This window comes from Ixodes scapularis, unplaced genomic scaffold, assembly GCF_016920785.2.
Source record: "Ixodes scapularis isolate PalLabHiFi unplaced genomic scaffold, ASM1692078v2 PGA_scaffold3__209_contigs__length_174095766, whole genome shotgun sequence".
NCBI lineage: Eukaryota > Metazoa > Arthropoda > Arachnida > Ixodida > Ixodidae > Ixodes > Ixodes scapularis.
The window spans coordinates 54586082-54599910 of NW_024609868.1; the positions used below are offsets into that span (position 1 = coordinate 54586082).

At 47.7% G+C, this 13829-nt stretch overlaps 1 protein-coding gene across 2 annotated transcripts in view; it reads left to right on the plus strand.

Moving 5' to 3' along the window:
• Positions 1–1112: 1112 nt before the first annotated feature.
• The window catches only part of LOC8024042, a 94904-nt gene continuing 82187 nt past the window's right edge, over positions 1113–13829 (plus strand). The window contains exon 1 of one of the 2 annotated variants that reach the window (XM_029973971.4): positions 1113–2631. In XM_029973971.4, coding sequence (XP_029829831.2) covers positions 2487–2631 — 145 coding nt within the window. In that variant the 5' untranslated portion in view covers positions 1113–2486. The remainder of the gene's footprint in view (positions 2632–13829) is intronic. The other variant, XM_029973972.4, reaches the window with a different exon arrangement.

The following is a 13829-nucleotide window of genomic DNA, read 5'->3' on the forward strand; positions in this document are numbered from 1 at the left end:
GTGAAAATGCACTTTGGGCTCTGCTTGTTTAACTCAATCAGGTCGTAGCGTCGACTGCACGGTCGGACTTCAAGTAAAACGCAGTATGGCTGTGCTGTCTGCGCACTCGTAAAATACAAAAAAATATCATCGGAATATACTGAAGCGACCAAAAGCGACTCTGTCAATTTTCTGCCATCTTTAACGTACCGTTAAACACAAAACAAGGTGGAATACTTCATCAAGTTACAGCTGACGCGAGCGGGGAAAAACAAGAATAGGCAACGGAAGTTTATGTTGCGCGTTTCTGATGCAAACATAGTTATACGAACGAAGCTTGTGCGGAAATGTGGAAAGGTATTTTTGCCTTTGCGGAGGAGGACATCGCCGCTTGCTGCACGTGTGTTTGCGTTTACGAGCACCCGATCTCTAATGGATCTTTCCATGGTGTATAGAAACTTTCAAGGCTAACGAGGATGGAATTCCTAAAGTTTCGTTCGGGAGCGGTAATTTTAGTTCCCTTCCTCTTCCTCAAAAGCTGCGCTCTAATTCGGCGTTACAGCGAATTGTAAGTGGCTTTCATTTTTTTGTGTAATTTTGTAGCAACCTTTTGAGAAGGCAAATAGAGCAATTAAGCGTTTTTTTCCCAAGCCGGTTGCCGCGAAACTTAATTTGACAACCAACGCAATAAATTGAGCTGTACGCGTAGTTCTATTTGGTCCCCGCGACAAGTTTAGACGAAAGTATTTTGACTATTTGCTGCACTCTATAATTTATAGTGATAGAAAGTGTTTTGTTGTGTTAAACTTTTAATTTCTGAAATAAAATTTTAACTACAGGTTCGCTTTTGGTTGCATCAAGTAATAAATATTCGGAAAAGCCTGCCGGCGCGTTTAAAACCGAGTGTCACTGCACACAGTTAACATACACGTGTTCAAGACTTCGAAATATACGACTTTACTTAATTCGATTCAATTTGTTTGTGTTCTTACATGATGTTGGAATGACCCTAAAAAGGCTGTCAAAGATAGCTTTGTGTGTGTGTGTGGGGGGGGGGGGGGGGGAGGGGGTAGAGGGCTGGGGTGACTAAGCCATTAAGCAAATGCATAACTTGATAGGTAACTAATTATTTTTGTTGTTTTTTGTATTTTTCAGTGGGATCCCACCAATCACCATGGAAGAAATAAATTTTAGTGAAGTCGTTGTCAAGCCGCCATTCAGCGATACAGTCATCTGAAAACCATCATCGTCATCTGGCATCCCCAACGTCGATCATGTCTTGTTACGTCACGCTAAGCTGTTCAGAGCAACGACGTTAAGCTTGGACTTGGACCGCTCGGACTGAAGACTGTCTTCTGAGCGTCCAGCAGACGCCCATTTTTAAGGCAATAACGAGCGGAAAAACTCCTCTTCTTTACCGGTATTTCAAAGTACTTTCTCTAAGCCACTTCCATCTGTCCCAACGGCTCAAGTCGGAAGTTTATTACAGAAAAGTGTGTACCCTTTGTGCGATAACCTTACCGGTAAAGAAAAATAGGAGTAAAATATAATATTCGAAACCAACAAAACAAATAATATAAGTTCCACGTTAAGAAAGTTCCGCTAAGCCTCCTAGGCTGGGTTTGAAAAATCGCTTCCCAAACTCGTAGATTTAGGGTCAAGTTGGCCATCACGTAACTTTGAGAGGACATCAAAAAAGACAGTCAGCCGCTTTTCGTTGTCTTATGTTAAAAGTGAGGCGCATTTGTTTGCCATCCTCCCGACCCCCTAAACATTTCGAAAGAAGATAAACTTCCACCGCCAGGATTCGTAAACACCTCTGAAGAAAGAGTAAAGTGTCTTCTAAAACCCAGAAAATACCGGAGATCGCCACCTTCTCTTATCTAGTCCAGCTCAAGACGTCGGAACCAACGTGTTAAGAACCTGGAAGCCATTCAAACTAGGAGTAGTTGGGAGACATAGGTTCTCCGTACTATATGCTTCCGTGAGAAAGCTCGCGTTGGAGCCGCACAGCGACTTTCGCAAGACTGCGGAGCAGTATTTTCAAACTTCCAACTTTCCGACACAGCCAGTTCTTTGTTTTAGATCATCTGCTTCAATCAATCCCGTGGTTCTTCCTCTGTACCGGATGTAAAGCTTGCACAGACAACGGTGAACAGTGAACCCGAACATCAACGTGGGATTTGTCACGTCCGTAAGGATACACGTGAAGTGCCAAGTGTATGTTGTGCAAAAGGTGATTCATCTCTACCGACTTCGAGGCGACCCAGAGGTCTGCTCGTCTCCACAACGTGGGTGTGAGTTCTCAGTATACTGTGTGGTGCGAAGGACGCCGAGTAGCGAGCGCTGTGCCCAGCGAGAGTGACGTCGACACCATCGCGATTTCGTGGGCCGCGCTGAGTCGGCCGCCGTCGGGCAGCAGACAGCTGGCTCGAGCGGTGCCTGGCGGGCGCGGCGGCCATTATGCCCAGATGGCGGCTGCGAGGCCCTAGGAACCGGGCGGGGACATGCGGCCGGGAGTCAACGCCACGTGGACCAGGAACACGACGGCGCCCGCACCCTTGGCCACGACCATGGCTGTCCCCGCCACCCCGCCGACGACTCGGGCCGCCCCTCTGGTGGGACACGCGCTGCGGCCGCCCAGGCCCACCGGTGAGTGTCCACGCGCGAGTTGCCCTCTGCTCTTTAACAATCTCAAGTGTGTAAACTTAAACGGCGGCAAATGTATAGAAGACTGCAAGCAAAGTGTCTGGCCACCGCAACGCCTTTGCTTGTGCTGGCAAGAACGTGTAATTGCGAGTCTGCCAAAGCTAGGCTCACGAGCATATCTGCACGTGCTTGCACGCATGAGCATAGCCTCCTCTATTCTCACAAAGCCTGGCAGTTGAACGAAAGATCCATAGAACGCCCGGTCACGGATTTGAATCGCGAGGATCTGGTAGCACAGAGCATCAAAAAGCCATTTCTTGGGGAACCTGGACGTCAGCGCACAGCTTTTGCAGTGGCGAGGACCCGAAACACACTTGTTCGCTCGAGAGAACTCTGTTTCCGTGTCTCGCCGCAGCGGGGCGCCAGTCACGTGGCTCTCTGCTCATCCGTTGTCTGCCGCTTCACCTTTTCCATTTCGGCGGCCGCTTTTCGTGGCGATCCGCCAGGCTTTGCCAGTATTCAGGGGGCTACGTCATGAGCACGGTGGTCATGAGGCACCAGTCGGAGCGCAATGCTTGCCATAAACCGATCTCACCAGCCAGTTTGACTACGCCACCGCTGCCGCAATGCTACAAGGGAGCATTAGTCTTTCTGCACTTGCGACAACACCGCTGGGGCTTTGCGCGTGTGAAACACGCGACGGCACGAGTCCTCGCATGCACCGCCGCCTGCCTATTGTAAACTAAACTTATGGCGACGTCACGCATGCGCCGAGCGCTTAGTGAGATCTGTCTATTGTCTATACCTCATCCCCCCTGACCATGAACTAACCGTGAAAGCTCATGAGGGTGAGGAGGAGACGAGCGCGTGCGGGAACGCAAGAACACCGCACTCTGGTTGGAATGATTAGTAGGTAGACGCCAATCTAGCTGCCTTCGTCTCCACTCCACTGTTCGAAAGAATTCGTAAGCAAAAACGGGTGTCTAACGTTTAGCGTTCGCTTTCAAACGCGTTTGAACGCAGAGTAGAGACAAAGGCAGTTAGCTTTGCTTCTACCCAGCAATCATTCCAAACAGAGCTCGGTGTTTTCTTTACGTCCTTTCATGCTCTCGTCTCCTTTTCTCCCCCAGTTCCTCTCCGCACTGCGTCATGTGTTTGTTTAAACATACCGGAAGCCAGTCAGCCTCAACGGGCGACTTGTCTCTCAGCTGTAGATGGCCAGTGCGGTACAACGGCTAGCCTTGGGTCTTTAGCGTGCACCACGCAGTAGTGATACACGACGGCACGCTGGTACGATGCTACGGCCCCTGTGTCTCGAGAGACTTGAGGAATCAGTCGGTCGTTGTCTGAGGTGATAATGCCCGCAATGATTGCATAGATATCTTTAAGAGGTGAGAACTTTTCATGCCATTTGCTTGTCGTATGGCACACTGCGTGAACGGAATAGCGCAATTAAGAGCGTAGGCTTGGGGGTGGAATCACGTGTCTGTATTTCTGTCCTCATCAAGACGCCCGCCTCTCGGTTGAGTGTCTAGCTAAGGAAATGCAAGATAGCCACTGTACTGAAAACAAAATAGGGTGTCGGGCGATAGATAAGTGTTTATATTTCTCTGAGTAGTATTTAAAGCCGCGACGACTTTGGATAATTCAATTGACTGATTACTTAAAAACTAAACATGGAAGATTGAGGCAGATAGCAACTCCTTCAAAATGAATGTTTTACTACTTTCATTCGCCGTCATTATGTAACCTCCGATAAAGTAACTATTATGTTGTTTTATCCGGGCAGCAAGACGAAATTTCTCAATATCACTTTACTACTTTTGTTGCCAATACTTTCCGTGAGCGTTTGTTTTTATATGCATTACATTGTTACTATGAGCTGTTTTGTCACGTCGCATCACTTGGTGGCATGCCGTTTCATTAAAATTATTGTCTATAAAATATCCGTCTTTCCGACCGATATTTACTCCACTAAAGGAGTTTGCTTAGAGGCAAACCTGTCTTTCCCAGGGCATTGTTGTACACATACTGTTCTCACACTGCGCTTTAAGTTTTATGCCCTAATAATTTGTCTGTGTATACTTTCGTAGGTTAATTCCTGTGTATAGCTATCATTATAGGTAATAGAACATGTACAGTGTAAACCCGATACTGGGGAATAAAAAAACGGACAGAACAACGAGGTCGCTCTTCTTCTGTCAGTTCATTGTTTTATTATTATTTTTCATCTGCCTAGGCTTTACTATGAATGTCATCTACCAGCTCACCTGTGGTTTTTATTTTTTATTTTTTAAATCAAACACGACTGCGTTAATAAAAGCTCGTAGCTACGAATGTAAGTCCGCTCGCAATGCTTACATGTGAGCGGTGTTCCACGGCTCCCGATCACTCGCAGTGCAACAAAATTTCTCTCCTTGCCCGTGTTTAATTTATAAACGACTTTCTAGATAACAAAACACATTTGTATCAATAAAAACCTGTTTTTTTACGACAACATATTTCCGCACGATGCTTTAACATCGGCGCTATCCTTAGGCGCCTGGCCCGACTCGATCGCTTGCAGTGATGACGTCACGACCAGTGTCCGAAGTCCTAGCCCCCAGCGACAAAAATGAGAAATGATAATCTCAAACGCAGGCTCTTGTGAAGAGAGGGACTGCGCATAAAACAAGATTTTTGCTGTTTACGGCACTCTTGGCATCGGTGTTGTTCTTGGAGCGTCGTGACAATGCATTTCTCACGTTCTTGCATTGTGATATGTGCGTAAGTTTATATAAAAAAAAACAGAGTCTTGCAAAGAAACACTGCCCCCCCCCACTGTGTCATGGCGTCTGCATAAACAGACATGACGGCACCCATGGAACAGCGTAGACAGTGGTCTATAGACCTTTCCAGCGCCATAAGCATCCTAAACAGGCAAATAAAGTAAAACTTCCAAGACGAGCCGGCGAACTCCGAATGCACAATGCAGGCGGGGAGTCACGCTGACCGAGTTTCCACAGCTCAGGCGGGTGGCAGAAATTTCTGGCTGAAAGGGGTCGCTCGATTCGCAAAATGGCGGCGGCCAGAGGTTGTTTTTTTTTTTTGTTTTTTTTAAAGGTCTATAAATGATGTTAGTCAATGGCGGCCCTCTCCCTCGGTGCAGCACGAAAGCGCGACAACGTGAGCTGCACGACGCGCATGCGGTCGCGATCTGTCACGCTCATAGAGTAGTATTTTGTGCTGTAGGCGCACTGTGTAATGCAAATGATCCAAGTAGAATCAATCTTAATACAATTTACTTGCTTAAGAGAAATGGTGAGAGCGATCTGTAATGCTCCTTACGATTCACATACCGATATCATATTTAATAATTTAGCTTTTTTAACAATGCATGCGCTATATGATCATCTATTATGTAACCAAATTTTAACCAAATTAGAAGCGTTAGAACTTAATAGTCTTTTTTACTCGCCACAATGAATAAAGAAGGGTTCTCACGTACAGATCTAACTATACAGGCAGCAAATGTTTCGACATTTAGTTTCTCAAGTTTTAAATCACATTGAAAACAGAAAATAAATCTCAGCACAATTCCTAAAAAGAAATACACGGTGCAGATTTTTGCAAGACATTACTATTCTGCACATTTCAACGTTCTTTGTTGTTTCTGGCTACAGTGTTCATTTTCTAAATGTTACTTTAATTACCGTATAACTTAGGTGTGCGTGTGTGTATTTTGTGGTTATTTATTGCACAAACTGTGGTTAAAGGGGTATCCACACGAACGAGAACTCCGCGGACGGATGTCGTGACGTCAACATCCCGGGAAACTCCATCGGAGGAGAACGGGAGAACGGCGCCGCGAGGCGTCAAAAAGGGATGACGTATGTCTCACGTGATGCGCGCTCCGCGGAGGAAAGGAGCGGATTTATCCTTCGTGTGGATACCCCATAAACTCGTGAAACACAAAGATTCTTTCGGTTATGATATAGTGGGGGAGGAGCCGAAAGAGAGCAGCGAAGTTGTTGTTGTTGTTGTTGTTGTTTTCTCACAAACCCGCAGATCCGTTTATCTTCGCGACGTTTTTCATCGAAGGAGCGAAAAATCTCTACCACTTCCTGAGCGCCGAACAAGAGGAGCTCGAGAGAGCGCGCGGAGGTGACCGTGGGTTATACGTGTGATATTACGACAAAGATTTCCGGCTGCAATCAACATATTTTATGGCCTGTAAAATTTACGGTGGAGGCTTGGGATAATTGCATTTTAAAATCAACACCGTCGAAATTGTCGTTCAGAACTGATCATCTTCTTCCTGACGTCAAGAGCAGAAACTATAAATGAACGTCACGGATCGCGCCTGCACACTACGATCCATGGCACGAGCATCTCGCTTGAAAGTCTATCATGGCCGTCGCCCGTCCGTGGGTTTATGGAACGCGAACCGCCTAAATTCTAGTACCTCTAGAACCATTATTTCGCAAATTGCGCTCTGTTCTGTTCCTCGTTGTCGCTCAGTTGGAACTTCTCTAAGCAGGGGCGTCGAAACAGGGGGACGGGGAGCGGGGCGATTCCCCCCCCCCCCCCCCCCCCAGGTCCTCAGTGGCGTCGAAAGCGGGGGCATAAATGAGTAAGGGGGGGGGGGGGCGATTTCAAAAAGGTATATTAAAAAATTCGGGGGAGGGAATATCCCCCTTATTCGCTCCCATTATCCCCCCCCCCCCCCCCCCCCCTTCTTCCGAACATTTTCTACGGCACTTCCTGACCCCTACTTTATGTGTGTCGGTATGTTGGTCGTAACCCTTTTTATTTACCTTTCTCATTCTTTTATAGCCATTCTTTTTTCGCCCCTTCATATCAAACACTACCAGCGCCACTGCACGCACCGTCGATGGGTGGCCCCGGTAGTGTTGTTGACAGAAGATGAGCTCTAACGTCGATGTACACTGCGCACGGCTCCACAGTATCTTAAAGTTCAATCTTCGCCTCGGCCTCAAATTTCGGCCTCAAATAACTCCTTCTTAAAGTTGTGGAGCGTCACTTCGTCGTCATCAGTAACGTCCGCAAACGACGATCTTGCGACGAGAAAGTGCAGAATGTTCACAGCCCGCCTAGGGACGATCTAGACAGTACTGACTTTAACGCGGCGTAGGGATACGCGGGCGCGATGTCATCAGTGCAAATGCAAGTCGGTTGGTCCTACGGTATTGCTCGCCCTCACTCTGATGAAGTTCGGTACGACTTTGCCTTTAACAATCTCGCTGGCATTTGAGCACCGAGAGGGTTTGGATGATTGACATCTTTTCCCGCATGACGCCTACGTCTCGAGAGCAGCCCGCTCTGCGAACTTCGGCCCGGACTTTGTCTTTGAGGAGTTTAGCGACCCAGTTCGCTCATCAACTGCCTAAACGGGTCGGAGGACTCGTCAAGCTTCAATTTGAAGCTTTTTTTTTTTTCTCTCCTTTACAACCATTTGTGGAAAAATTAAAAGTAAAAGATATTATTATAACTATAATAATAATAATTATTATAATCCTGTGGTGGCTGAAAACTTGAGAAACGCAAGGCTTGACCAAATATGTTGGCGCTTCTCGATTCGTTCTTCTGCGTTCTGATCGGCTCATGCCGCACTCTTATTGGTTGAGGAGCGATAATGAGATGGTCGCCACACCCTCCGTTTCTTAGGCTATCAACGGAGTTCCCGTTGTGGGCTAAACACCGCTGCCGCTTCGATTGTCCGCTGGCACTTCGGCCAGCTGAATTTGGCACCCATCGAGTCAGGGGGAACGAGCGTCGACCTTCTCAAGGTTGACCTCCCTGCCTCGTTGCTTCCGCACAAGAGGTACAGGATTCTGCATGAGGCTGCTGAGCGCGGTGACGGGTCGTCGGTCGCTCAAAAGATCGACGATGTCTTGCTAGATATCGGGTAACGGCGTTAGGGGAGCACTGGCTCGGGGTCTTTCATCCGAGTAGACCTGCCCGGCTTACCGCTCATTCACACTGGAAGCGGATCCACGTTCGCAAAGCGGTTGCGAACGCGGTTGCATAAAGATCCAGTACAATTGCACGCACACTCGATGTCATCGAGTGCGCGTGCATTTGTGCTGGATCTTTATACAACCGCGTTCGCAACCGCTTTGCGAACGCAGATCCGCTTCCAGTGTGAATGAGCCGTTAGGGTGCTGACTTGATCCAACAAAAACGGAAGTCCCTCTCTTTACGCAACAGAAGCGGAGTTTTGTCCCACCGCTTTTCTGAGGGGGGGTTCCGAATAATGATGGAAGCTTGTTATATGGTGACAAAGTTTGGTGTCTTGCAGAGCGGTGGAAGTGGACTGTCGCGTCAGATTCGCACTTTTCGGCGACGCGAAGCCAAAACTGTCTGAAGGAAATAATTTAATTCCCTTTAGAGGCCTGGGTATTATGGTGTTATTACAAAAGGAAGTGTCTTTTTATATATAAAAAGAAGGTTTACATTTCACAAAATTAGTCACTGTCTTGTGCTGAAACGATGGCTTCGGGCAGGCCGTTGCAGTTTACAGACGTCGCCGAAAAACAAGAATGAAAAAAAAAATTTTTTTCCAGAAACCACTATGTCCGTAGTGTACGATTTGCGAAGCATCGCGTGTATAAAGACACACGACGTTGCCTAAAAGGAGGCAGTTCCGCGGCCGCGCCGTTGTCGATCGGCTTCCAGCATCTGTTGCGGGCGCCGTTGCTTCTCATCGTCCACCTTCGTTGGGTATCGACGACGCTCGGCTGCTGAATGACGCCGTTTCCTCTCGAAGAACTCCTCTCCTCTGGATGGTGGTCGCTTGCGTGGCCCCATCTCATTTGACACGACGAGTTCCTCAAGATCGGGTTTTATAAACGGTTTTCGACGCAATCACCAGGGATCGCAGTGCTGCGCTTTTTGCGTCAAATACGCCATCAAGAAAAGTATGCTACATTCTGCGTCAAATTGATACTTTTGCTCAGAATTTCGCCACACCTGCATCGAGATGGGCTTCAGCGGAGCAAAAAAATAACAATATGCTATTATTTGCTGACCTTAATGTTTAAAGTAGGAGGAAAGAAAAACAAATCGTACAAATATATATGTATTTTACAGCGTCTCTAATCACCTTATAGGTTGTTTTATATTAGGTCAGAACACAGTCGAAGGCTCCAACAGATACAACCATGAACACGCGTATTTAAAGCGCAGTCAAGGGACATTCGCGACACTCCTAAGAACACGCGCACAGGGAGATGGACGAATGCCACGATGTCGCGCTTTGACGCTGTTTGGTTGATCCCATTGGCTCGTATCATCGGCTGCGCTTTGAATTAAGATGAATTGAAGCATACAAATTGCTCGTCCACCGCGCTTGCCGGTTGATGGGCTGGCGGGTTGATCGCCGATATCTTCTCAATTAAAATTTCCGTAAGATGTGGGTGACGTCAGAAGCTAAAATATGCTAGAAAAGACTGCGTAAGATAATAAGATGGCGTCTACACGTGATAAGACAAAACCAGGGTCTTGTACTCCTGATGAGAACGATCATGTCTGCCGCATGCCACGGTGTCGCGTCTCAGCGCCTCTCACCAGCTTGCGCGCGTCGGGCTTCACCGCTTTGCGCCCGAGTGCTAGGAGCAGCGGCTGACACGGGGGAGCGCCTCGGTCGGCACGATAGGCTCGGTAATCGTGCTCAGTAACTATTACAGGTCTACCTTCTTTCGTCTTGATTGTAAGTTGATCTCTCCATTAAAAAGAATTACGTCTAGAAAGCAAATGAACCCGGGTCTATGTTTGAGTCAAGGCTGTTCCCGTGCAGCTGCCAATAGAAAGAGCAGCGATGTTTGACTTCACCCAGGTTTCAACGCCGCTAAAGAACAGTGCCACTTTTAAAGCACAAGCGTAGCTTTTCATCATATTTGTGGGTGATTGTTTCTTTTTCGGTTTATAAGATTAGAGTTTTGACTATAATAGGTTTGGAAAAATTGGGCTATCCGTTTTTATAGAGAGGCGTGTAGCGGATACGCTGCTGGTTCTTGCTGGCATTTTACCAAAGTTATATTTATTGAATAAACTAACGAGTGTAGAATTGGAAGGGGGGAGGAGCTTTATGTCGACTGAATGGTTGCGCTGTGGTTTATTTTTTGACCATTTTTTAGTACCGATTGTTAATGGAACCCACTCGGACCAATGCTTTATTTCTAAAAAGAAGGCTTTGTGTTCCTTTGGCGCCCTATCTACTTTTATTACCAAACGTAATACGTAACATGCACCAGTAGCAAAAAGAAACCGTCAATAATGATCATAGATGCACTCATGCAAAGATGCAATCACTTTTCTATTTTCGAGTGATGCGCTAACCGAGCATCTGCTCCAAACATGTCAGTGGCTGCTCCGAACCCATATTTTCCTCGCTATACTGAACGTGCTACAAAAGGTAAGATGCCGCCTCCATCACTGAATCACTGACGTCCCCACGACTGCAGCGCGAAACTTCAAAATCGGTTTTGAATGATTGCTTCATAGCCTGGGGGCGAATACGAAGGAGTGTGTACTATACCGCTCCGTGTACGTGCGGCGCTGTGCAGGTCTTCGCGCCGCAGGCAATCGGGTGCGAGCACAGACTGCGCATGCGTTCTCTGCCCCCTTCGAGGTAGTTGCGAATGTGAAGGGGTGCGTACTGCCGCTCTGCATACGCGCCGCGCGTTTAGCTCCTTGTTTTGCGGCAATACGTCTGCGAGATCATAAGTATGTGCGTGTGCGGGGGGGGGGGGGGGGGGGGGGGGCAGTGAGCAATGCGGAGGGCAAGTTCGTCTGCTTCTTGCGCAGGGGGTAGCGGTGACGTCAGAACGTCGAGCCCTGATTGGCTGATCGCGACCCCCTATCTGAGCGTCATCTGCTCCTTTGCAACGTCGTCTGCTCGCAACGTCGTCCGCGTCTGTCTTACCTTTCCTGCGACTTTCGGAAGTGCAGAGGCCAGATTCACGAAACGATCTTACGCCAAAAATGTGCGGTTACGCAGGTTACGACGAAATACTCCGACAGCTCCGAAGCTGTCTTACGCACTTCTTACGATCAGCGTCGCGGTCGCGACGACCCACGGTCGTTTATTTTCTACGTGTGCTTCACACGCGTCCCGACTTCAAGCAGCAAGAAAAAAGTAAAAAGTACTTGAAACAGACCACGACGAACAAGAACGCTGGATCCACAAACACCCGGGAAAAGCTCCAATGGCCACGATTCTACCGAACGCGACCAAGCGAGCACGGCAGTTAGGCCTAGCAGGCACTCCGCGACTCGGCGACCGTTTGCCCACGACCGGCTGGCGTGCTGAATGGAATATGCTCGCGCGACCCTTGTGAACCCTTCCCGTATCATACTTTGATCGCTGACCTCAATTTTAGATTAAGAGGTCAATTTCTTCCTCTTGTTATCTCCTTGTTTCCCGAGGCAACGGTGACTCTCGCCGGTGAAAAAGCGGTGAATCTCCGGCAGACGCAGGAAAGGTAAAGCAGCCATTGCTTTGACTAGCAGACGTAAAGCAGACGACGTTAACTGCGCCAACCCGCCGACGCCGTTAAAGAATGAGGGGTCTCGCCGCACACGAAAGGAGGGAAAAAGTATTTGGGAGGGAACTTGCGGATACTAACACGCTCACTTTCGGTTCTTAGCAAACAAACCTCGGCACCTCGGGACACCTCGCCAGTGAGTCCTTTGACTTCCCTTCTTGATGCGCGTCTGCTAGTTGTTAGACAAAAACAACGTACCGCTCGAGTTATTTCGTCTGCCCTCTCTGAAAGGCGAAGTCGAGCTCGCTCGTAACTTCCGAAAATCGCAGGAAAGGTAAGACAGACGCAGACGACGTTGCGAGCAGACGACATTGCAAAGGAGCAGACGACGCTCAATAGGGGGTCGCGATCCGCCAATCAGGGCTCGGCGTTCTGACGTCACCGCTACTTCCTTTCTCATGCGCAGAAGACGAAAATGAGCCCACTTGCGAGGCGTATTGTTTGTAAGTTCTGTGCCGCTGTTAAGCCCAGAGTACTGACGCGTCAGAAAACGCGCTGCCCTGTTTTGAAGTGATTACCTAATCGGACGCAAGACATTTAAGGTGAGGGTAAGAGACTGATGATGCATATCTAAATACAGGGCGTACTATAGAGACGTATGCAGGGCGTTTGATTGATGAAGGAGGGAGACGAAGGCTACGACGTCAGGAGCCATGGGTGCGGTTTGCATCTGAAACGATAGCATTAATATGAGTGTTGCAAGAAGCATCGCGACTGAAGCATACGCCAGTACATTTTTAATGCAAGATAGAATTAAGTTTAAGGCTCCCAATAGAGCATGAATTCCGAAAATGTCGGCAAGTTCAGTACAGAATTAAATTTCGCTATTTATTCGTTTAAAAACATGTGCCATTTCGTGCACCAGTGATTAAGTCTGTCAAGATCTTATTGCAAATGAAATACATCTGTGCTGACTCTGGCTCTGTAAATCACACTGAAAATCCGCAGGCGCTAGAGGAAAATGAAAGAGGGGGTCATTAATATACGCAAGAAAAAACAGGGGTCCAAAAAGAGATTCCTGTGGCTTGCCAGACGCTACAGGAATACTTATGGAACGACAATTTTGAATGTGCACGTGCTGGTTTCTTGAGATGGGGAAATTATCTATTCATGCTAGTTCACAAGGATCAAGGAAAAGAGTATGAAGTCTTATGAGTAACAGTTTATGGGAGACATAATCAACAGCAAACGAGGAACGGCTGTTTCTCCTTTGCTCTTGTTCCGTGTTAAAATGTTTACAGTGCGTGAGTGTGTCTGTTTGTATGCGCAAATATACGTGTCTGGGTATGTCTTCTGTGCGCTCGAGGGTGTAACCATACGTGTACAACTTTACGTACAAGTGTACGCGTGTATTTGTTTCCCTGTATACATGTTGATTGGGTGCGTGTATGCATGTCTACAGGTGCATATATGTCTGCGCATTTGAACGCAGTGTGCGTGCACGCCTGCGTGCCCGCAGGCGTGCACTTCACCCGAAGTCTGTGCATACGGATGTGTATGTCTGCACGAGAATGTATGTATGAGCAGCCTTATGTTTATTAATGTACAGGTGTGTAAACGTCTGTGTATGAGTGCACGAGTATAGGTGTATCGCGGGCACTTATGTCTTTGTTCCTTTTTACGTGTTTGAGTGTACGAGCGAAAACGCGTGTG